Source organism: Anser brachyrhynchus (assembly GCF_964034855.1).
Source record: "Anser brachyrhynchus genome assembly, chromosome: 2".
NCBI classification, from domain to species: domain Eukaryota; kingdom Metazoa; phylum Chordata; class Aves; order Anseriformes; family Anatidae; genus Anser; species Anser brachyrhynchus.
The window spans coordinates 21,532,125-21,558,076 of NC_137695.1; the positions used below are offsets into that span (position 1 = coordinate 21,532,125).

Sequence of the window (25,952 nt, forward strand, 5' to 3'; positions counted from 1 at the left end):
ATGATCTCTGGGAAAGTAGATTTTAATATACTTTCAGTATATTCTCAAGTAAAACTGCTTCCCATGGGAAGCAGATCTCAAGGAAAAATTAGTTCAGGAAAGTGACAGGTCCTTAGTGAAATAATATTAAGGGCAGAAGCACAAACTAACCTATATGAAAAAAAAGAAAGCAGGTACATAACCTGAAATTTAGGAAAGAATACTAAAGGGGAAAACTAATATGAATAACAAAAACAACAGATAAGATTAAAAAAAAAGGCAGCATAAAATTATATACAATTAGTTAGGAATATTCAGACATTTTTCCTCCTGCTTGTAATGTGTATTAATAGTAAAAAGCACGATCAAGAAGAGAGAGCTCTCACCCAAAGGAAAAAAAATAAAATAAAACTCAATGTTCCTAACAAAGCAGAAACAAAATGCATTTCTGGTTTAGTCTTCAATTTTTTAAAAGTTCTCTACTCCTGCATATTTAATAATTTTAAAAATGCAGTAATGAAACAAACACCCTGCTAGCAAATGAATAAAAAATTAAGGATAGAGAAAGAAAAGCACAGGTGAGAGACAGAGGTGAGACAGAGGTTTAATAGCACTCAAGCTACAGTATACCTTGCTCAGGCAATCTTTGATCCATAGTAAGAGGGGAAAAAGGACCACCAGAATAAAGCTAAGTTCAGTTTCTAGAAAAATGTAATTCAAATGAAAAGGTTATGCAGAAAAAGCTGGAAGATAACAAGAAAAACATCTATAACAAGTCCACGCAGTCCCAACTTTTTTTCTGTAGGAGAACACGCAGACAGCAAGGATTCTCTCTCTGCTGCTCTGATTGATGCTCTGAACTTTGCTCCTGTAATAGTCTAAACAAGCAAGCTCTAAAAGTGCTTAAGTAAGGGGACTGCTCAATGGATTGGAAAAGCTGATGGTAGGTTGACATCAAATATGGAAGATGGATTAATTGATTTTCTGCAGCTTTGTGTCCTTTGTCCATTTCTAGTTGGTATTTCCATTAACTATTTAGATGATAGGATGCAGAAAGTCCTTTTTAGGTTTACAAATGATAGCAAACTGGGAGAAACAACAACAACAACAAAAGTGGAAGAAAGGACAAGAATTCAAAAATTGTCTTTCTGAATTATTCAAATTAAAAATAGGCCACAATTTAATCAGGAGCACAGCAGATGAGCAGACTTCATACTTGTGGAGTTGGCGACTGCTAAATATATAACTGATTTGACAGTTGTCCTAACAACAGGATCTAAGGACTGGATCACAATTAGAAATGATGGTCAGACACATGTGAGAGGCAGAACCCTGTGGAGGATGAGTAGGCAAGAATAAAGCCTGAAGGGGACAAAACAATTCTTCCACGTGATTTGAGAGGGCTGGGGCAACAAGAAGCATGTGCTGCCCCACCTTGTGCATAGTGCTTCCATAGGGTGTAAGACAACAGAATTGTTTTGGACAGGAACAGCAAAGATGATTAGAGTTGTAGAAAACAGAATATAAGAATGTTCTCTGCTAGCTGCCAGAAGTTTTAAGAATGAGTTATACAAATACTTACCAGGAATTGTTTAGGTACAACTCATGCTGAACTGATGGAGAACAGACTTCCTGAGGATCTCCTGAAAACCCTTTAAGTCTTCATTTCATTTTAGCCTAAACTCTTTCATAATTACACGGGTTTATTTTAAAAAACAAAATGTCAACCTCATCAAACCCCTTTTTTTTTTTTTTTTTTTTAATATCTCCAGTCTTGGCCAGCTATTATGTCAAAGGTGGGATCATTTACCACGATTTAAATCTTTACCAAAACAAACAAACAAACAAACAAACAACAACAACAAACAATAAAGTTTACTTTAACCACCAGGCAATGGACTGTAGAACCTAACAGTCACAAAACAGTCAAACTTTCTCTGTTTTACTACTTCCATTTACCCAGTCAAACACATGCTGGATGTCATGAGTCACCAGAAAAGCTAATCTCTTTGCTCTTGCATATCTCATAATATTGTTTTATCAGAACAGAGATATTACTAGTGATTTTTTTTTGTTGGTTTTGTTTCCAAAGCAAACAGACAGACTCTATATGAATATATATGGGTTAGTTAAGTATCTACCTCTGATAATCAACAAACTTCTCATGTGTTTATTATGTGGCATCTAAGTGCCACACAAAAAATCATAAAGCATTCATATGCAGTTTGCAGTGGCAATATGCAGGCCGAGAAAGATGCATAAAAAAAATGAAAGACCCAAAGTGACAGAAGGAAAGGTTTTTGCTTGGATCCCAAAACAGACGAGATGGTGTTTATAACAACCCGGGAAGCTACTAAGTTCCTAGGCAGAAAACAGCCCTTAAAAGAAATACCATCCTTACTCAGGGCAGAAATCATCTTTCTCATTTCCAGTTTTCTCAGTTTCATGAAGTTCACTGTTCTAGTTTCTTAAGTTTTTAGGGAGTTTTGAGCAGATCTCAGGCACTCTGAAAAATGAGAAAGAACTCTGTTTTGCTCCGCTCTTTGCGGTGAGAAGGATAGCACATGACTATGGAAAAGGAATGGACTTACCAGAAAGGAGAGGCAAACAAACCCTCGTGTACTGCAGGCAGACTGCTCTACAAGGAAAGTTGACCAAGGCCTGCGTGCTGTAACTGCTGCTCAGTTCAGACTGGGACAGCACTAACTGCGGAGGAGTTAATGCTGGCTCTGGGCTTGGGACTAGAAAATCTACCACCCTGCCTGTTGGTTTTTGGTTGGTTTGTTGTTGCTGTAGTATTAAAAATAAAATAAAAAATCCAGTACAAATCATATCTTTTCCAGACATTCACACTTTTGCAACTAAAGGTACAAAGCCATCACCATTTAAATTTTCTTATCAACTATTATTCTAAATTGACTCCTATTATTTATTCTCATTTTATGTAACAACTAAAGACAAAAGGTATAAAGAGAGTTTAGGGCAGAAATATTAATTTACCCCCCATTTTCTACATTCCAGCACTGTATTACCTGCTCTGTCCATGTAACTGAATATTCTCATAAAAGTCCCAGAGCTCCAACCCTTTCTGATTTACTAGCATCAACATTATTTTTTATTTTTATTACACTTTTTTTTTCCTACACAGGATCACATTAGCCATTTCTTAATTCACAATGAAATGGTATTGTTTTTATATTGGTGTTTGTATCAAAACTGTATTTTCCTTTGCTTCTGAAATCCAGAAGCACTGGAATTAAGGCGACTGCACAGACCCAAGGTGTTTCTGAGACACTGCATACGCAATGGAATGAGCTCACAGCATTAAAATGGTGGCTGTGCATGACTGTGTTCTGGTGCTTCCTTGGCTTGCCATCCCACACACCATGACCCCTTCACCCAGTAAGTTTCCAATCTTTCACACAAATTTGATAGAGAGGGTAAAAGTCTATACGAAGTAAGTTCTTTTAAGTTTTGTGATAGGTGAGCAAGCAAAAGCAAAGAAAAAAACAAATATATAACCGTGCCACTAATGTACAAATGTCAACTGTACTTTGCAATCAATCAAAAATCAAAGTCATAGAAAAAGAACATTTAATTCTAGTGCTAGAGAACTCCTTTGTTTTGATGTTAGCATGGTAAAATGACAGCCTCAGCAAAGAAAAATTCAGTATGAAAAAGGATCTAGGGTTTACAAACTACATTTACTGCCCTAAATACAAATCAAGTTAGGTATTAAACTGGGAAACAAAAGGAAACATCTAGACGTTCTGTGAAAAAGCTGTGTTCTTCTGAGCAACCTGCAGGAGTGTTTTTCTGCCTTATGCTACAAGCAAGCAGTGACGAGCATGCTGCCTTTCACTGGCTAAATCACATTGTACCAGATTTGAACAATTAGCATTGAAAGCAACCAATGAATTCCTCAGGAAGCAGAAACCGTAGCTGACCCAGTAATCCTTGAGAGGCTTAGGACAAGCTTAGAGCCTTTAAAAGCATAGCAGACAAGCACCCAGCAGATCCTCCATCATAAATAGTTTCCTCTCTGGGAAGAGAAAAGCCCACCACCCCAATGAAAAGACCTTGGAAGATGTATCCTTCTTCTCCGAGGGGGATATTTAGTCAGGCTGCCGAGACAAGCACCATCCCACGGGACATGGGAGGGGAATAAAGAGAGGGAGGAGACTTCAATTCCTGGGAAAATGCCTCTTGAGGTCAGGAGATTACTGCTGACCAAGCCAAGAAAAGGGATGCACTATTCCCAGAAGGAAGAGGGAAGGAGCAAACAACATAAAACCTTCACCCTTTCTGTTCACAGTATCAAAGTGGTCAACCAAAGGGTAATGGCAGCTTACTGGCTTTCGCATCCCATAACCTCCCAAACTACTAGAAGCCCCGGCCTCGTCATTTCTCTCCCATCAACGTTTCATTAGCTGTTTCTCAAGATTTCACCTTTTCTGTTCTTTTTCTAATTATAAAGCAGCTCTTCTACTAGATGACACTGGCATAACTCTGTTACTGCCTTTTGAAAAGTCATCTATTCCCACACTAGAGGTTTGTTTTCTGTTTAGGTAAATGAAAGTCTTCCAAAATTTCATTCCAATAAAAGAGATTAGAGACAGAAACAAACAAACAAACAAACAGAAAACAAAACCAAAGACAACTATTTCCACTGACGGCCAGGAGACTTTTCACAAAGAAACACAGGGAAGAAAAATAAATAGGTAAGCATAACAAGTGAAATAATTGTAATATGGGCTGCAAATTTTTACTTAATTTTCTTGTTCCAACATGCAACTAAGCTGTATTGATCTTAAGGTATACACTTACCTCAAATGATGCTTAAAAATTCATTTGGATTAGGGGTTAATGAGTTCAAATCAAATTAATAGTAAATGAGTTTTAGAGAAGTGTAAGAATAGTTTTAAGTTAAATAAGAATAAAATAAGAACAATAACAACACCTTTCCAGAAGTTATTCTATTCCAGGGAAAGTTCTCAACCTTTCTGTGAAAAGATAGGGAAATATCATTTTATTTCTTTATGTAGCTTCACGTAAACCTGTGAGGAAGCAGACATTCGGTTTTACCTGTACACCCTGGCAGAAAACTTTCATATGCGTCAGAAAGTTTCAATACAATTAAAGTACAACTCATCAAGACACAATAATCTATTGGATAAAATTCAAGAATAAAGTATCCTACAAGTACCATTGTGACAACAGAACATAAGTAACTAATCAACTATTTAAAAATTGTAATAAACCAGCTGCTTTGAAATCCTATCTATTATTAATGTAATATAAAATTGTGCTTTATAAAGATAAGCTGATCAAGTGAGTGCTCAAAACAAAGTCTCTTCTTTCACTGAATGGCCACCAACAATCTTGCATTTACTACAATATTCTTGATTCTCAATTAGCTCTCCAATTATATAACTGTATACTCCATATCAATTTAGCAGGGTTAGTGCCCTCCACTCAACGTTACTATTTCCATTAGCAACATTTTTAACTAATGTACAAAAACATATGCGTTGTGAGAGCTATTACTTGAATGCAATAATTATAAATGACTTTTCATTCAACATTAATCCTGGACAAAAAAATGACCAATCACCGCATAGGGTAATTAAGAAATTATATCTATAACCTCTAGTGCAAAAAATATTACATTGAAGAAGCAGTGTCAGAGGGGAAGTTGGTGAAAGAGCAATCTCGAGTCATACGTTTTCCGAGGAGGAAAAGGTATATCTCTCCTTTAAGAACACAAACTTACTAACCCTACAAAATTTTTGAAACAAAACAAGGATAACTACAAAGCATACATAGATTACGATGGTGTCAAACAGTTTTGTCTTTGTTCTCTCTCTGCAGAGTAGCCAGTTTAAAGAATGGGAGCGTGGCAAGATGCTGCGCAGGTCTAAAAAGCCACAGTAAGGAAGCTTATGTTGCTACTTGCACATATGCAGGACTGACTAAACCTTGAAGTGCCCAGTAGAAACCATGAAATCACAGGTATTAAGATCTGTGGTATGCTCTAGATATAGATAATTTAGGTCATAACCATAAGAGATACAAGCAGTCCTCTGAGATAATCCTCATATGACACTGTTACTACTTTAAAAGGAGTATTTCTATAATAACTCTTGATTAAATATAGAAATATGACAGCAGTGACTAAATCTAGATGCTTTATGGCTCTTCTGTGAGATTCTTCACTCAAATCTGACTGCAGTCACTGGACAGACAGCATTAAGGTTTCTCACAAAAAAACTGGTTTCCTTTTTGGAAAATTAGTCTCCCATCAAGGCATTTGTACATTTTAAATATGTTTTTCAAAATGGTTTTAGAGATACAAACTCACTTCAGGAAAAAAAAAAAAAAGGAGAGAGAGAGATCTTGGAGGTCTCTTCCAACCTAGATGATTCTGTGATTCTGTGATCTATCTATAGCCTTTGTCACAAAATATAAACAGATATTATCGTCTTTCTAAATGTCAGAAATCTCTTAACATTTCATCTATTATCTTCACCAACTCCATTTATTCCCAGAACACTTGAACTCAGGAAGTCCCTAATGTACTGGAGTATCTAAGTCTGGCTAAATTACTTGCTGCAGTTATTCAGCTTTTAAGATTTAAAACAAAAACGAGCAGGAGATGTACAGATGGCTGCATGCACTGGGCAAGAGTGTTCAAGGGTGAAACGATACAGAACGTTTGCATTTCTCAATCCTCCCTGTTAGCTTTCTGAAAGCAAGCGAGTAGTATTGCCATATGCATTATTTTATAAATGCTGGATTATTTAGTCCTTATTCTTATAGCCTGTGGTCTTAAAAAATTATGATTTAGCTAGAATGACAGCTTTCATTAAAAATAAAAAAATAAAGCTAGTATTCCAGTCCTTGCAATTGTGAAAGAAGGTTTGAAGATATTTCCCAAACCTTGCCTAAAGGCTCAGAAACTTTGGAGTGAATTTCATAAATGACATTGTTTTCAGTGTTCAGCTTGTGACTTCTTGAGGTCTGCAGCTAAACAGGGATTTACAGCATTTACTTCTCTGATCTTTTTTCCCATTACTTTTCTTCCCTTCATGGCTGATTCATCATCACCAACTATGGTTCTCAGATGTCCTATGTTTTGCTTTTTTGCTTTGAAGTATTTTGGGGTTTTCTCCCTCCCCTCTTTCAACAGACACTTGCCACATCCTCTCTTCTCATCTAACTCTGTCAGGAGGAACTGGACAAAATTCTGCCCAGCCTCTCAAGAACTCTGTGCTACCATGACACCTGTCTGATACCTGTACAAAGCTACTGCTTTCAGCAGCTCAGGGGAGAAAATAGGAGAAATGCCATCCAGCCTTACAACAGGGCAGATAAAGCGCTGTTGTTTCTTGTAATAGGCCACAGACTGCATGTTAAATTAGTAGCACAGGCATGAGAATCTTACCTTGCCCTGCCTGGAGACTTGCTTTAGCTTGTAGCAGAAATTACCTAGTATCCAGGTGACTGGCACAAATACTTTGCTTTACCTTTCTCTTAGCTTTTTACAACTGTGTTGTAGAATGCCTATTAAATATACTTTTGCAACTTATAGATAGTAATAACAAGGAATTAGGCAGTGCACTCTACACAGGATATGACTTTAGAATAAAATGCAGCAGACAGTACAGGCACAGGAGGAAGGCAGAGCCCTGAATGTGCAGGCACAGGACAACCATGCAAGTCCAATGGCTAGAAGTAACCTAGAAGCAACCCATCCATCACAACCCACGTGCATAGAACAGTCTTAGGGGTAGAAAGAGAGCAAAGAACCAGTATCCAGCATAAAATAACATCTTTGGTTGTAAAGTGGAGTTACAGCCCAACGAAGGAAGTGCAAACCACAAAGCATGCTGACAGAGTACAACCCAAGATGGATGCTATACTGAGGAAGAAGAAAGCACCAACACCAGCACTGTACTCCTCCTCTTACAGGACTCCACACTGATGATTCCCTGTTTCCCAACCCTAATCCCAACTGCTCCCTTCAGTGCTGGGACCCAGAGGTGCACTGTAGAAAGTATCTATAATTTAATTGCATATAATTTGAAACTGCTGAAATTGAAATAATAGTTAATTCACTGAGCTAGCAATGAAATCTTGGCTTTCCAAATAAAAAGCTTTCTTTTCTCCAAAGCCAATTTGTGAGCCATAAACTGGTAATAATTCAACCAACCTATTCTGTAACTGAGATGCAACAAAATTGATAAGAAAAAAGAATGTGATAAAAAGAACATCCTTTCTGAGAAAAACATCCTTGTACGAAAGCAGCTGGAACATTAGGACTGCCTCCCAAAAGGTCAGTCCGCCTAAATCATGTTGGTATTGGTAGGGAAAAGAAGAATCTGGCTTATTTTTCCTACAGATTACAATAGAGAAAGCTCCTCGAAAAATGCATGTTGCTAGCAAAACCGAGCTCAACAAATGGATAGCATTAAATCACTGTGGGACTGTTTTTTTGTTTGTTTGTTTGTTTTTGGGTTTTTGTTTGGGGGTGGGGGGAGGGGATTGCTTTTTCCCGTATCACTCAAGTTATTTGCTTTGAAGTTGTCTAAGAATGATCCAGACAGGTCTTTTTAAAGTCATACTTCTCATATCTTCATTCAACTCTTTCCAAGGTTCAGGACTCACAATGCATTCATTTTTAATTACTATAACTAATAAATAAACCAAAACCACAGTTTATTGGATTTATGCTGTTTTCTGTTATAAAGAGAAACTTCATTTGTAGAAATATGGGCAAATGATTGAAGAAGTTGTACTTTTCAAAACAAATTACTAAACACAAAGGTAAAGCACAGAAAACAGGAATAGACTCAATCATGCTGCACCAGTTTTCTTCTGGTTTGAAGTTAGGTTTGAAAGGCTGCATGTTTTTTCCAAGCAAGTATGACATTGCAGTTAAACTTTTCCTTGGTCTCCTGAAATTTCAAACCAAGCTACATCAAAAAAATAAGGCAAACATGTAACAAATTCTGCCCCCGCAAGACTGTAAATCAGATTTTCAATTGGATTTTTTTTTTCTCCTGTGCATGCTCACATATCTGGAAAGGACAAGAATAAGAGGAATCTTTTGGGTAAAAATGTTCAGTTTTACATTGTTAAGAGCTGTATTTAGCTCTTAAAAGTACCAAACGTTCCTAAACAGAAGAATAAAGATAGAGTCACATCCAGAATTCGAGGCAAATATTGTCGCTGCCTTTATCCTTTTCATGCATAACACTGATGACTGTAATTTTGTCTGATTTTAGTGTTTGCAAATTCTCTTTTGCAGTAAAGAGAACAGCCCTTTCAGTGTTCCCGATTTGTAAGCTACTGCCCACTATTACATAAACTTAGAGAATATGTTTGCTGAAGGAAGACATTAAGTACCTTTGCAAGCTCAGAGATCCAACGTTTATTATCCAATGCGCCTTTACATAGTCACGTTGAAACAGAGATATATATAAACGTGCTTCATGTATGAACATTATCCACAGTTCAGTATCACCCAGACCAGTAGATTTTCAATCATTACACCTACTTTCCACAGAAAGACAATATTCCTCCCTCATTAAGAACTATATGCGAAGGGAGAATGGCAAGGGAAATTCATTGTAAGGAAAGCAAATGCAACAGAGATAGCTGAGGTGGCATTATCTGTACTGGCAAATCACTGCTAATGTCTTCAACAAGTTTCTAAAAATTCTGAAGCAATTTTGCCACAGGATGATTCCCACAAAGAGGTTACATTAATTAAGCAATGGATGCTACACACACTATCTCATATTCCAGAAAGCTTGCAGCTTCTAGCACCGTGTCCATAACCATTTTTGTCTCAAAATACTGTAACCCATTTTTTTGCCTAAATGCAAAATTTAGAAGCACACACTTTCTGATTCTACATTCTTCAAAAAATTATGAACATTCCATTCTACTTTTATATACCAAACATAGTAAAACTATACCACCTTAAAATACAAGAAATCTAAGCTTATTTGTGATTTTTCACCAGCACAAAAGAGCATCATCATTTAAAAGCTATCAACTATAGATATGGCGTTTTCCATTTGATACTCCTGCAGACAGCTGCATTTACCAGTATTCTGCATACCTTGAAGTCTTTGCGATCATAAGGCACAAACTGGAGAGGAGGAGATGTTTCAACTTTAAGCAAGAAAGCAAAGAAAGAAAGAAACCAACCAACAAAATAATAATGAAGCAACAGTAACATAACACTCAAACACTGTGGAACAGTAGTTATCTTTGAGGAAAGAAAGAAAGAAGTATCTGATATGAGAAGACTTTAAAACAGCTGAACTTCCACAAACTATAAAAATAAATAATACAAGTAGAAATCTATTCATAACTTCCAAATCTTGAAGAAGCTACCAAGTTCTTGAGAAACATCCCAAGCAGATTTTGAACACACTCGGTATTAAGTGGATGGTACATAATAAAAGAGAGGTGCCAAAATCAGGACCACAGGGCTTTCATCATTTTGAGGCTTCAGTGTTTTATCATGAGAGAATAACTCAACTTACAATGGGAGCAATATTGCCAATGTCACCACTGATTCCCTGTTTTAAAAATGACCAGAAGAACAACTGCAAGCATGGCAGGGGGACAACTCAGTAATACATGTAATCATGTAAGAGTCTTTGTCAGTCTTGAAAATCAAGTTTAGTAAAGAGAAAACAGCCACATCTCACCCTGTTTATGCAATACATTGACATAAGATACACAGGATAGCCAGAAAATGTTATCCAAGGTACTACACAAAAGGTAACCATTTTGACATTTTATTTTCACAAGCTAAAATATCGAAGAGTATTAAAAATCACAAGCAAAATAATACAGCATTTTTAAAGATCAGCAAATAATTATAAAACTATAAGAAGTTTGCAAACGAAATCCAAGAGAAATAAGGCTTGAATGAGAGGGAGGCAGAGTTGTTGTACAGCACATGGGAAGGAATTAAGAGCACTGGTCAGTCTGCTCAGCTCTATCCAGAGATAGCAAATTCACTTAAAAGTCTCCACTGAATATGTCACATATGTTGCCCTAGACATGATCATTCATTCAAACTATGATATTTTATTTTGGGGGGAAAAAAAAGGAAAAAACACAACAGGAAAACTGCAGATACGTACAAAAAATGGAACACAAAAATCATAGATTACAATGCCTACTCATGTTTACCCTTCCAGCATGGCAAAAAATGCATGCTGAGGAAGGAGACCTCAGAGATTTAGGTACTGAAGGAAGATGTAAAAACAAACAAACAACGAAAACAACAACAACAAAACAGTATTTAAAGAACATGAGAACATGGGAAAACAACATGGGGAATAAAGAGGCAGCAATCACTCCAAAGGCTAAGGCCAAAAGGCCACTTCATCGACTTCCTGCTTGGTCAGCATGCGGAGTATACAGAGCCCGCAAAGTCTTACATGAATCCTGGAAAATAAGCTTCATGCCTTGACGGGGAATCCAGACAAGTGAAAAAAGTTTTAAGACATTTACTGGTGAAATTTACAGTCTAGATTTCTCTTATGCTATAAAAATGAAACTTGCCATTTCTTTCATGTGAATTCAGCTTCTTTTTTCCACACAGGACACCACAGCAGTGGGATTTGACAATTTGCTAGTAAAAACACGAGTGGACACTTTTAGAGTTCTTCCACAATCAATGCAGGCTCATTTCTTTACCTGTATCTATCATTTGCATACATATATTATAAACGTAATAAATGCCAGCACTGATAGACATTCTGAGCTGACTGGAGTCATTAAAAATAAATTGCTAAATTCTAACTGCTGCCTTCTACTTTAACTAGGCTAAATTTAATGACTAATCCCAGGCTTGAATACAGATTTATATTACAATTTAAAAGTTCAACAGTAAACAAAATATGTTACTCAAAACTGGCTTTCTGCACATGCAGCCTACCTACCACCTTTCCACGTTAGGGAAAGTAGGAGTGATTTAGAGGCCATTTAATATATGACAGATTTCTTTTCCTTCAAGTTCTAGAATAACACTAAAATATACATTTCTCCTATTCATCCAAACATGACCCTAAGATGAAATAATCATTTAAGCATTATATATGTGTCACTAAATAAATCTATTAAATGTGCTTTGCAATGAAGTCCATCCAATGAATTTTCCTTCTGATTGTGCTGAAATCAGATGTCAAAGTAGGTGACTGGAAGCAGGACAGTGTCAGTGTGGGTCTAAGTACCACCCACTGGCCACAGCCAGCTTCCAGCACGCCAGTCTGAGCTGGCTTTTAGCAAGGTTGTTAAAATCTTTGAGCTGCTGGTCAGGGAGTGGAAGCAACCTGAATCTTTTCCATCTCTAAAAGCAGACTCTAAAAGCTGTTAAAGCTTCTGTTGGTCATCCCAGGAGGGGAGATGCTGAGGAAATGCATGTTGGGACTCAGAAGGGAATAAAAAATGAAAAAGACATTAGAAATACTTACAGAATGTTCACTGAAAAATTGTGAGATTTTACCTCCTATTTTATTTTACTTCCCAAAACGAAGCAACTTTCTGTAATGATAGACAACATACAGTGAACCACAAGTATTTGGCATATTTACATATGATGTCAAGCAAGAATCTGGCATCAAAAGACACCATAAACACAACTGAACAAAATCTATCATACAAAACGTGTACCAATAGTCATACAGACAGGTCTACCTGCTCTGAAAAATTCAAACAAGGCAAATGTGTAAAGAAAATTTATGCAAAGAATGAGCCAGGCAGAAGTGTTAATACCTTCCATTACAAGTGCATTTTATGCAACAGAGATATGATAGAGACAGTGGCTAGTTTCCTGTATTTTGTTGTCATCTCTTTTTGATGAAGGTCACCCAAAATCAGAATATATGTTTCAGACAGCCTGGCTGGAGACAGTTGACAATCAAAGGGATATTTGGCAATAGCCAAAGAAGTGCAGAAATAGAATCACAGAACAGTTTGGGTTGGAAGGGATCTTAAAAGATCACCCAGTTTCAACCCCCTGCCATGGGCAGGGACACCTCCCACTAGGCCAGGAGCCCGAGCTTCAAAAGATCTCTGCAACATCTTGCAACACCACCGACCCCACACACCCAGCACTCTTTCATAGGATAAACAATGACTGGTGCATTGGAGCAGAGATGCTTGTTGCTAAAATACAGTGTTTCATAGCCATCATTTGTCATTTTACAGATACTTAGAGAAGTTTTACTCTCCACACTTGAAATTTCTTTAGGTGTTATTCAACTCACTGCTAAATTTGACAGTGTTATGCAAGAGCATGTGCATCCCCCACCCCTGCAAAAGGTTTTTTTCCTGTGCATACTTGATACTGATTTCACACAGGACCCAGCATGTACTGAAGCTGTTACTGTCCTTAATATAGTTAAAGCAACATAGAGCAGCTATTCAACTGCTGCTAAAAGGAATCATGCACTTAATTTGCTGGATTTTTAACAGCTTCATTTCCTTCTACTGTACTAAAAATCTCAAACCTTATATAGAGTGTGAAAAACCTAAGTCACAAAAAATACAGAATGTATTGAGAATGCCAATCAAAAAGTAACTGAAAACCTCTTTAGCTGAGCAAAAATCTACAATAAGGAGAATTTAAAGAATATACTTTTAAGGTTTAGAATTCTGCAATAAGTGAAAAAAAAAATCTGCAAAAACATATTTTGACACTCTTAAAGTAATATGTGTGACCACAATGCTGAATTAATTTATATTCTTTGAACAAGATAAATTTGGGTTCTTAAACCTTGAGTAACTGCTTAATTTACCAGTTAAATTCAAACAATATGCTCTGAACTGCCCCAACGTGTTATCTGCTATTCCCATTCAAAGTTATTCCACTCAAAAGAGCATCAACAGATTTCAGTAATTTGATAAGACATCCTCCCCCTTTTATTTTCACCTAACTTTCAGCTTGTTAGAAAATGTGTCAACCAAGTTAAAGAAGGAAAGAATGTCAGGACATTCAAAGTAGATGACTTGTTTCTATAAACATATTTTATCCAAGCAGAATGGCTTTAAAATAAAAGATTGAAACATGGAAATGAGCAAGAGAGACAAACTGAAGTGTTTGCTATAAATGATGAGAAATGGAATCCAACCTATTTCTCCAATATTTCTAATAAATACTAAGATATTTCTTAGCCCTAAATTTGAGGTGGGCAAGTGCATTAACTTTTCTCTAGCTGCATAAATGCTTGTGTTTATGTAATCACTTACTTTCTTTTATTTCTACTTAAAACATTAAAAAAAATACTTTAAAAAGTACTTAAAACAAAAATACCTATTTTAAAAAGAAAGAAAACATTTGTGGGTCTTGACATAGAGGTTCTTGATTTAGTTCCAGCTTACAGAAGGTGATTTAAAGAAGTGAGTTTATTGATGAAAGTCAAGATTTGGAATAGTATTTTTTATAATTTCTAGAGGTTGATGCTATGATTATCTAGAAAGATAAACAATATAAATATACAATACCATAGCAATACTGTCAGTGAACACTCCATATGAGCATGTAAATGATCCATCTCTGAAAAATATGCTTGATGCAACATCTCAAAGAAACTGATTTAAAACTTGAAGTAATTGTTTTACATACAGGTATATGAAACCTGACAGTATCAGTAAGGAATTAATTATTACTTTTCAGAAAGAGAACTATTTCCTGTATCCACAATTAATAAAATGCCTACTATTAATGCACAGTATGATGAATTTTAGTTTTTTTCAAACATTTGAGAATAAGATAAAGTTATGGCCTATTTAGCAGCTTTTCATCTCTGCACTTCCAGGCTCTCATAAAGGAGTTTGCTTTTGTGGGCATGGCTTTTTACAAATAGCACGTTTTTTTTTTTCTTCTGATAAAAGACCACTGTGGTGAGAGCTTCAAATCAGGATTAAAACATACAGGGATAATCTGTGGGAAGTCGTGTACCAGGAGACATATTCACTGTGCCTAGAATTAATGATCGTGGCTTCAAGACCCCAGTCATGAATAAACAGAAATCAGTCTCTCTGCAGTGACATGAAAGATGCATGCAGAATGGCATGCATGTTATATGTTCCAGCTGTTGATTTATATTTGTCTGGATTCCTGTCTTCAGCAGTAGGAAATTGAATATAAAGGATTTCTCAGCTGAAAAGTGTGCACTTTTTTTTTTTTTTCCATTCTTGTTGTATGGAGCTTTCAGTCTCAGTCCACATTCCCATGCTACTGCACATTGCTGCCTGTGAGGCTGCATCGTGGTCTGCTGACCATCGGTATGATCTACTGACACAACTACGAAATAACGCTACTGAAATAAATGATCAGAGCAGCTGCTGAACTGAAACTTCTTAGACTAATATTTTGGAACCAAAGATGCTGTCATGAAACCACATTGACAGAGACAAAGCATAACCAAAAGGTGCGATGGGAAGAGAATCCAGTCTGAGATATGCAAAATAAAATTGAGTCTCCCAAATCTGAACATTGGTCAAGAATGTCAATGCTCAATTCTTTCCATCTCCTCCTTTCCCCAGATCTTCAAATTGAATCACAGAACAAGTCTGCATGAATCAATCCACATTATGTCCGTATTTCTTTCCAAAAACTATTTTGCCTTGTTTGCCCTTTCCTCATCCTCAGGCCTGCAACTCCGTCACAGGCTTTCTAATGAAACTCAGTTTGAGAGCTTGCCTTGAAGATTTTACCCAGCAATGAGCCAAATTCCAAGATGAGCTATTGCTCTGGATGAACAAACAGCAAGGAAACAGTTTTATGCTGGATGGCTTAAACTGGTGATTTTATGTTGAGGGAGTTTAAAAGTAGAAGTAGGGAATTCTTCCCTCTGTGAGTTCACACATGCATAGCACATCTATGGCAGCACAGCTCCACAGGTTTGCCCTTGCAAGAAGGAGGCACCAACCTCCTTTGTCACAAGCTTTTGGACCCATCCCATTCCTAAAGTCACTCCCAGCAGAACAGGAACAAACACTGGAAACACAACTCTTCCTCATCCTTCTGTCAGGGAAAGAAGGATAAGGACTCTGCCTAACTCCACTGTGCAACACCCAACATGGTTGGAATAGACTATTTGCTGCCAATCTCTCTTCTGGAGTAAAGGTGTTTTGAGAGTGGTTAGAGATGTCTAACTGTCTTTGAGCAGGTAATTTTTATTATTATTATCTGAAAACTATGAGGTGGTGCAGCAACACTGCCCATCATCCAATAGATGGGGAGCTCTGTCAATAGTCCTTCAACAGCTTATGACGACGCATAGTGCAGCCAGGGGGGCCAGGGAAGTGATTGTCCCCTTGTATTCAGCTCTGGTGAGGCCACACCTCGAGTACTGCGCTCAGTTTTGCGCTCCTCACTACAGGAAAGACATCGAGGCCCTGGATCATGTCCAGACAAGGGCTACAAAGTTGGTAAAGGACCTGGAGCATAAGTTTTATCGGGAGTGGCTGAGGAAACTGGGGTTGTTCAGTCTGGAGAAGAGGAAGCTCAGGGGAGACCTCACTGCTCTCTACAACTGCCTGAAAGGAAGGCGTGGGGAGCTGGGGGTCGGCCTCTTCTCACACAGGTAACTAGTGATAGGACTAGAGGGAATGGCCTCAAGTTGTTGCAGGAGAGGTTTAGGCTGGAAATTAGGAGAAATTTCTTCTCAGAAAGAGTGTTTAGGTGTTAGAACTGTTTACCCAAGGAGGTGGTGGTGTTAGAACTGTTTACCCAAGGAGGTGGTGGAGTTACCGTCGCTGGGGGCATTTAAGGAAAGGTTGGACGTGGTACTCAGGGACATGGTTTAGTGTGCAATATTGGTGGTAGGGGGATGGTTGGACCAGATGATCTTGGAGGGCTCTTCCAACCTTTATGATTCTATGCTCCCTGATCCTGCATTTGACAAGTCAAGTGCCAGGAGTGGCAGCAAGACGAGGAAAGCCCATGGCTAGCCCCACCAGACAAGGAAGCCACACAAATTCAAGTCCACAGAGCACACGAGGCCTGCTATAAAGGCAGAAAATATCAAGCAATACCACAGTTGCTGGATTAACACCAGGGGAGAACACAAGAAAGTATGCTCTTCTGTGTATGAGTCATTTGACTTGCTGAAAAAAAAAAAACAAAAAAAAAAAAACAAAAAAAAAGGAGTAAGGAGTCAAAATAATGAAAAAACTGTGATAAATGTAGTAAGCTTCCTTACAGCTCCTCTGGGAGGGATACTTTCAACTGTAATTTGACTATTATTGAAAGTCAGAAATATATTTCCCTTTCCAATTACTGCCATTTATTACTGATGATTACTAAAAGCAACATGTACAGCTGAGTCTCAAGATGGCAGGTACTCAGCATTTCTCCTCATTTTTATTTCAGACAGGAAGCATCTCTTTCATGACAGACAGAGCTGACCTGGAGTTATAGGAACCCCAAGTGCTTTTGTTCATCTGTTTCATTTCAAGTGAAATATTAGAAGCCAACAGCATTTTAAAACTCAATTTACAAGTAATTGGCAGAAAAGATGGAGTCAAAAAGCAGCAAGCACGTCTCTTCCGTTACTTCAACATTCTGACATCTCTAGTCAAAATAATCAAAGCAGCTGCAGCTTGAGCCTTCATCTTCCCTTTCAAGATGTTTTTTGCCTTCACTTTTCCTTCAGTCACTGAAAAAAGGACAGTTTGCGGATCAATAACACAAGAATACTTGCAAAATAAAAGCCCAAACCAGGGGGTGGATCCCTGCTTTCCATACTTGTCAAATGAAGATCAGTTCAAAGTACTGAAAACAAAGCTGGAGTTTCAAACTGTATTTTGGATTCCAAATATAATAAACAGCAGGTCACCTTGAAAATAGGCATCTACTGGATAAGATTCCCAAAAAAAGAATAAAGGACAGTCTTATTGATATGTATTTCAGTCATACATTTATCTTAAATATTGTATTTTCTCACTGATGTACTATCATACGTTTCCAGGAACAAAAAAGAACAAATTTTATACTCATAAGAAAAAATGGTTTAATTGTTAGCAGGGAAAGAGAATTTTGTAAGAGTTAGAAAGAAGCAAGAAAGGAGTCTCATCTGTAAGAATAATAAATGAAACAGAAATTCATGATTTCATGCCAATTGTTGAAGGCAACTGAAAGGATAAAAAAGTAATATAATAATTACAGCATGGTAAAATTCTCCTGATATGGACAGGGAGGAGACCAGGCACAGTACAGCTGGATATTGTAAAGAAAATTAAAATGGAAGAAACCATAGTATTCTCTCGACCACTATCAGTAACACCTTAGTTGTTTGCACAGCTGTATTGATCATCATTGTACAACTTTTTAAAACTTACGTAGCATGCACATGTGATGCTATCAACAACGCTGGATTTAAAATTAAAAAAATCCTGGATGAAATTATCATCATCTTCTCCTTGCCAAATATATAAAGAAGGGTTTTCAAGAAAAATGAGTGCAACAATTAATATTTCAGTGGATACCTTCTCAGCTAAAGCTAGAGAATACCACCTAGAAGTTATTTAAGATTTCATATCAGATCCAATAAAAGTATTTGATTGCCAGGTGAATATGAAATGCCAGAGGAAAATGTCAGTGCAGGATTGGAGGTACAGAGAAGGTGTTCTGAGGTTTGTATAGGCTCCACAAGTGAATGTTAGGGTAAATTTATGCCATGGCTGTATGTTTTTTTTTTGTTTTGTTTTGTTTTTTTGCTCTAGGGTATGCACTGGTTTTACGTAGAATATAGAAGAAAAGATGACAGGAAAACAACCAGGAATTCTTCACTGGGGCCTTCTCTGAATCTTCAAATGTTTTTAATGAATTTTTGTCATACTATGAATAACGCAGAAACCAGACACTGTTCACAGTTCAAGCTGAGTTTTGCACTTAAGATGTTCCTAACCTGGGAATACATCTTCCTCCCAGGTATCATTGCTTTACTTTGGGCTCCTACTGATTTTCTCTTTAAGTTTTACACAGCCAACGACTAGTTTATGTAATTAAAGTTTCCTAAGAAAACACTTTTGAATTAACATCTGATGTCAGTCTAATTTTGTACCAAAACACTCTACTGCTACCTATAGTTAGAACTCATTGGCATCTTATGTATAATGTTATAAAACAAGATGTAATTGTGAAGAAAAAAAAAAAAACAAAACTTATCTTTCAACCTTCCAACCATTCTTTTTCCTGATTAAGCATAAAAACAAAAACAGATAATTCCCCCTCCCCACCTCCTTTTCTCTTCCTTCTTGTTTTTGTTTGTTTTTTAAGAGAGGAGGGAGGGGAGTCAGACTCTACATATCTTTGCCTATGACTCAAGAACCGTGCCTGGAGGCTGAAAAATGGGCACTTCGGCTAGGTTGGACAACTAAAGTTTTGTTTTCTGCCACTGAACTATTCTCCAAGACACAGAACCTCATCAAGTCCAGCAGTGCAAGCTGGGGCACCTCTGCATGGTGATCTACTGGCAGATACACTGAAGTCCTTTTCTCCATCTCATTCCTGCTCCCTGGCAGTCCCGTCAGCTTTGATTACAGGAAAACTTTGATCTCTGATAAAACACTTCTACTTCATCAGAAGTTTACCCTTTAGTACAACAGTTCTCCTTGTGTACAAAATAAATACTTTATAATAGGAAGTTACCAGCTGTAGAATATGTCCAATTCAAGTCACCTGTTCTATTTACCTAATACACGCAAAAATATATACACACATGTATTTGTACATGAATATATAAAATGCAAAAATATATGTATAAGCACACGCAGCTTCTATAAGCCTGCATCGATAATGCCTAACTTGAATATATTTTATATGTACATACTTTTTAAAAATAGTTTTTTAAAGATAAAAGACAAAAGATAAAATCTCCAGACAGATTTTACATTAAGTTGGAGTTGAAGTATGAAATACACATCGCTCAGAGTACAGAAAACAAAATTATATAAATTGTCCCCAAAATAGATAATACAGATACAAAATCTCAGTATTTATCTTAAGGTGATTACAAACATTTTAGTTACCTTTAACAATGGCCTATGTCTTGCAATCTTATTTTCCCCCCTATTTTTGAGACAGTAATCTCTAAGTAAAAAAGGCATATGTTAACTTCTCAAAAACAAACAAACAAACAATGGCATGAGAAAGCTGGACCAGCTGCTGAGAAGAGTCAAGTTCTGGAACATGGCATACCGTCTGAGATGTTGGCAAAAGTAAGACACTAATGTAAGCCTCAAGAAAGTTAATGAACCAGGTAATATATGTCTTAACTGGAAATTACTTTGCTTAGAACCACCAGCAGCATCTACCTACATCTGTATCAGCAGAACTGCTCGCTTTGTGCCAGCCTGAACAGCATGCAAAGGCGTATCTTAATTCCTCCTTTCCCACGCCCCATCAAACACACTCACTCCGCACCAGTCACAGATAGCGTCCCCAAATCCACTTCTCATCCTCTCCTATGATTCCCATAACCCTGTGCAGCCTCTGCTGAGACACAAACCAGCATCTGGCCCCACACCTGAATCCACTGGTCACAGCCACCTGAACCACACCAAGGGCTGGTCCAAGCATCCTTACTTAAGAGACCAGGAGTGTGCGAAAGCAGCAGGTGAAGAGCTGGCAGAGAGCTATGAGCTATGCTTGTCTCAGGACTTTCTTAGAACTGCCTCTGTTCCTCAGAGACAATCCATCTCTTTCTGTTGATTATTCAAGGAGCTGCAGGATACTAAAAGATCTATCTCAAGTAAGGTATCTAAATTTAGGCTGAGTTAATGTATCACCACACTTTTTTCCCTACTCAGCCTCAAGAAGCAGAAGAGGAAAGGATACTTATGAAACAGATTTGATCACTCTGTAATCACAATATGAATGGGATGTGACAGATGTTTTTTTAGAGACGGTGCTATTTCTGGAGCACTTGGTTCCAGGTTACATGAGACCCCACTGGAAGAAACTATTCTAGTTCCCAAAACAATGCAGTCAAACAGTGAGAATGGATAAAATGTTCAGGGAAATAATGCCCATAATGACAGGCACTAACATAAAACAAGCTTATACACTGAAGTTGAAGAAAAAATAGGTCATGAACAGAGACAAAAAGAAAACTACAGGTCACAGACAGCAGCGTAAAGAGAAATGCTTGGTGCCCCGGTGTTACAATCTTAAGAAAAACAGCAGAAATGACTGAAGAAATTTAAGAAAAAAAAGAGTATCTGCAGCCTGATTCAAGCAGATCCAGCAATGCAGAACTCGCCCCCAGCTAAGCAACAACCAGATTTGCAACTGTACTTTTAGATCAACAACTCATTTATTCCCAGCTAGACTACTGTGCCAGCTCACATGTAATCCCAGCAACTCTGATACGCAACATTAGCTGTCTAAATGATAACATGCAGTGGAAGTATTCTAAAACAAAATGGCAAATGAGAAGAAATCAATGAAGAAATATTACCATACACAACAGCTGACACAAAGCACTACCCTGTGTTGCTATGGCTTTGGATGCTGTTCAGCACCACAGCGTTCTCATAATTAAGAGAGAATGGAAAGGGTCTCCATGCTGTAACATGCTGACATAATATAAGGACACACATCAAGATGATGGGCACTTCTGGTCTGTCAAAAGTGCTGCTGCAGCTTAAGTAGACATACCTTAACTAGCTTTGCAGCTGCCTGCTAGCAGCGTGGGGTCATTCAGAGGCTGTGAAACCTGCCTGAGAGTGAATAAATACTTAAATAACTAGTCTTGGCACACTGCACTGGATAATTACATCTGACAATCTTTTTCATGCCTTCAGCCTTGCAGGGATATGTAGGCATTATCCCAGCCTGCTAGATATTTCAAAGCAACGGTCCCCAAACCATGCATGGGGCAATGTGTCGCACTTTAAGACACTGCACTGTTGCAGTCACAAGCCCTCACGACTACTACAGCACACATCAAGAAAGCAACACGTCAGCTTTCATTATTGCTCTGTATTTTTGCCTAAGAGTCAGCAAAGGGATACTTGGTACCAAAATTGTAGTGGTTCACAGTCCTAGTGTAAAAATGATCAAAATTAACTTTTAAACCAGGATTACGGATATTTCAAGTTTTAACAAACTCCTAAAAGGATGCTGGCAGTAGAGTAGTTGGTGGCTTGCAAACAAAGCAGAGTTGAGAGGAACTGAGATTTCCTATTCTGGACACAATTACTGACTGTAGAAATGACAACTTTTTAAAATATAATCACTAAAAAGCAAGTAGTGTCAACAGGCTAACTTATTTTTTGACTTATCAATGCATAAGATTCTGATTTTTATATAAACATGAAATTCGGCAAGAGCATCAGAAAAAGTCCTTAGATCCCAGCATCATTAGGGTGCCATCATCAGCCACAGTGCAGGTCCGCTTTAACCTAATCCTCATACTACGGACTATGGAGTCCATGCAAAAAATAATAAATAAATAAAAAATCCACCTTTCAAAATTTGCATTGTAAAACTGTTCTAACCAAGAACGTTTTATCTTCAGGCTTAACAGCTTCATTTGGAGGACCGTTTCCCCTGGGAATAGCTGCTGGCCCACAGGTACCCTCATCTGTCGCCTCTTCATTTTCCATCCCTGGATGATTCCATAGATGCGCTGTGCCCCCCGCTTCCTTACAGTAAATCTCATGCCAAAGTGAGTCAGCAAAATCTGCTTAACCATTTTCTAGAGAAGCAATGCTTTTAAAAATCCAGGTGGCAGAATGCATATTTTCTTACAGTCTTTTTAGTTTTTATTTGTTTTATTTATTACCCTATCTGGGTACATATTGGATGTGATATTAGAATCCAGAAAAAGCCAAAATTAAAAACCTTACAATCTGCCTAACAATTTGCCATTGTGTGCTTTATTAGTATAGTTTTCCTCTACAGTTTAGGTGTTTTCCCTAGCTGTAAGAAAGGAAAATGGATGTCATTAAAGTGTTTTCACCGAGTGCGTGACACAGTTCAACAGTTTTTTTTTTTTAATCTACCCTTAATTCACTATCATTTTCTCTCCACTGCTGCATTATTCATGTATGTCAGCCTTTTCTAATTCCTGTGACAAACAGAATTATAATGACTTTATTTAGGATCAACACTTCCACTCACAGTATTAAAAGGTGAAAAGTTAAAGCAGCTGCGTCACTTGGCTCTGCCTGATAGCTGGTGATGGCGATGGCGAGGCAGCCAGGGAACCGCTGCCTGTGGGGAACAAGTCTGGGTGCACGCAGGAGCCAGGCAGCTCCAGCAGAAGTTACTGCTCCATTGATTAAACCGTGTTTCAGGGAGGTGAAGAATCACCAGCGAAGACAGAAAAGCACATCCTATAATATTTCAGAGCTACTGGGTTAGGTTTAGTTTAAGTCTTTTAAAACATTTATTTTAAATGAAATTGACAAATACGTGTAATATTCTATTTAATATTAAGTATTAGTATTAACACTAAATATTGCATGGCCGTAGCCACTAAATAAAACTATTTCCACACATTACAGCCTGGAATATTTTTTTATTATTATTTTTTAACATTTGGCTTAAGAAACAAAACTGCTCATGTAGTTTCAGCGTCAATCTATTTCAAAGCACAAGAGTTTTAAATAATTCATTTTGTGTTTTATACACGACTAGAACTACCCATTGTTATAGAAGGCTGTTTTTGGCAGTTGCCTTTGCTACTTTGACTGTTCACAAGTTGTCTTATAGTCTCAGACGGTGTCAGACCTAGAGACTGTATCTTATGCCAGCTGGAGTGAGAACATTGCCTGGATGTATAGAAATACAATTTTAAAAACTCAGGATCTGGTAGCATTTTTCTCTATGAACTACAATGGCAGCTGTGCTAGAGGTCATGAATATTACATAAGGGCTGTCCATGCATTCAAGCCAGCATCAGTAAGCCAAATTCCCATAGCAACACTCGCATAGATTTACTCATCACTGAGATGCATCAGTTCAGCAGTAAGTGCTGTAGTGCTACCCTGATTAGTCTGCAAGATATTATTACTTCAACTCTTCTTTTAAAGATTGTGCATTTACTGATAAAATTCCACACTTAACCCAAATTTCAGAACAGTCTTTATCATCTCTCCTAACAGGAAAAAAAAAAAAAACACAACTAACTAAAAGCAATCCTGATAAAATTGAAAGTCCTGATTACGATCAGCAATAGCTGTGAGATACAAGGGGAAAGGGAAGAAACAGGCTGCTTTTGGGGCATTTCTGCTGTACTGATCCCAGGGCAGCAGGATCTGACCAAAAAGAGATGTTCAGCACCTTCTATGGTTGGCAAGTTCCAGCAGCACATCAAAAAGCTGCATTAGGAACTCTTGTTAAATATAGGTCAATAATTACATTTTCCAAAAAACATCTTCAGCTTCCCTATTCAAGTTTTCTTGAAGAGGCTGCCTACTTGTGGATTACACTATTTTTTTTATTTATGGAGCTGGCTCTTGCTAAACAATCAGATGAATACCTCAGTGATATGGACTCCTGAATTTATGAAGAAACCTTGTAAAACAGGTGGTGTAAATGGGCAGAGGCAAAGCTAGCAGTGGAAAAGGAGACAGAACAGGAGATAGATCAGAGATAAGGAAATAAAAAATGAGGCAAAATGGAGGAGGGGAATCAGAGAGAAATGCAGAGAACACAGGAGAAAAAAAGGTACATCTGAGGAGGAATCTCAATAGTGTATTTTAATATATAAATATGAGAAATGATACTGAAAAACAGATCTTGGAAAACAGCAATGCACCAAGATTTGACCAGCAGCACACAAAAGGAAAGATTGGAATGCAGTGATAAATGAATGATAACAAACAATATAAGCCCCATTTTTACAGGTGCAATAATATTTAAAGATATAGTACATACGAAAGAAAGACAAGCCCATACTCTTTCATTGTATTACTGCTAAAAGCCTTACAGTCCTAACTAAACACACAGAAAGAACCTGAAGCTCATTTAGCATTTTCTTACTAATCTGTCACTATCTGCCAGGAGTATGGAGTTAGAAGCAGAAATCTTAACAAGTCCTAGAGCATATTACTCACAGGGTCATTTAACACTCAAACTGTAAAGAAAGCCAGTGAAGTCTTCAGTAAAAAAAAAAAAAAGAAAAAAAAAAGAAAAAAGATCCTTCCAACAGACTCTAATTACATATGACTTTTAGGGACCAATCCTTTCCTCAAGTGTGGTGAACAGGATGTTTGAGGGCTGATTTCTAGAACTCTTAAGTTTTAAGTGTCATAGGGATCCAAAGGCAAACTTCCATGAGCATCTTCAGTAAAAACTCTAAGCTTTGAGCATATGCATTGCAAATTAATAAGTATATTCAATAAAAGAAAAAGTGTACACATCTAAATAAGATTATTCTTATTGATGCATGCTAACTGAATGCCTTTTATGGCAAATTCAGATTCTAAGTGATTTTTCCTGAAAAATATAATTCCTACTGTTGTCTGGAAAATCTTTATAACAGGTCTTGCAGTGTATGTTAACACATTATAAACATTTGTACCAGTAATGGATGAGATGACAGCTCTTTAAAGCAGAACGTTTTATGAATCTTACTCTTTATGAATTTTATGAAAGGAAAATAACATCTTACCTTTGCTTTTTCCAGCTGTGCCTGGGCCTGTCGCTCTGCCTCTCTCCGCACTGCTTCCCTGTCTTCTTCCAGAGATACATCTGAATCGGATGGACGGCTGGTGTAGGAGTCCGCCGAACCCTGCACAAGGAAAGGAAAAATAATGTCACAAGTTGCTTCAGCGTTCAAGAAGAGCAGAAGTGGCTATTCACCTTGTCTTTCCTATTAAATCTGTATCCCTGAAAAGAGAATAACTGCCAAAAAGGGAAAGTCACTTAGTAAAATTACATCTAAGTAAATATTTTCTTCTGGACACTTTCCAGAAGCGCA

At 37.5% G+C, this 25,952-nt stretch overlaps 1 protein-coding gene across 22 annotated transcripts in view; it reads right to left on the reverse strand.

Moving 5' to 3' along the window:
* Positions 1-25,952, reverse strand: part of CACNB2 (calcium voltage-gated channel auxiliary subunit beta 2) — a 243,706-nt gene that overhangs the window by 54,536 nt on the left and 163,218 nt on the right. For all 22 annotated transcript variants that reach the window (XM_080578282.1, XM_080578281.1, XM_080578286.1 and 19 more), the window contains one exon: positions 25,644-25,763. In XM_080578282.1, the coding sequence (XP_080434408.1) occupies positions 25,644-25,763 (120 nt within the window). The remainder of the gene's footprint in view (positions 1-25,643; positions 25,764-25,952) is intronic.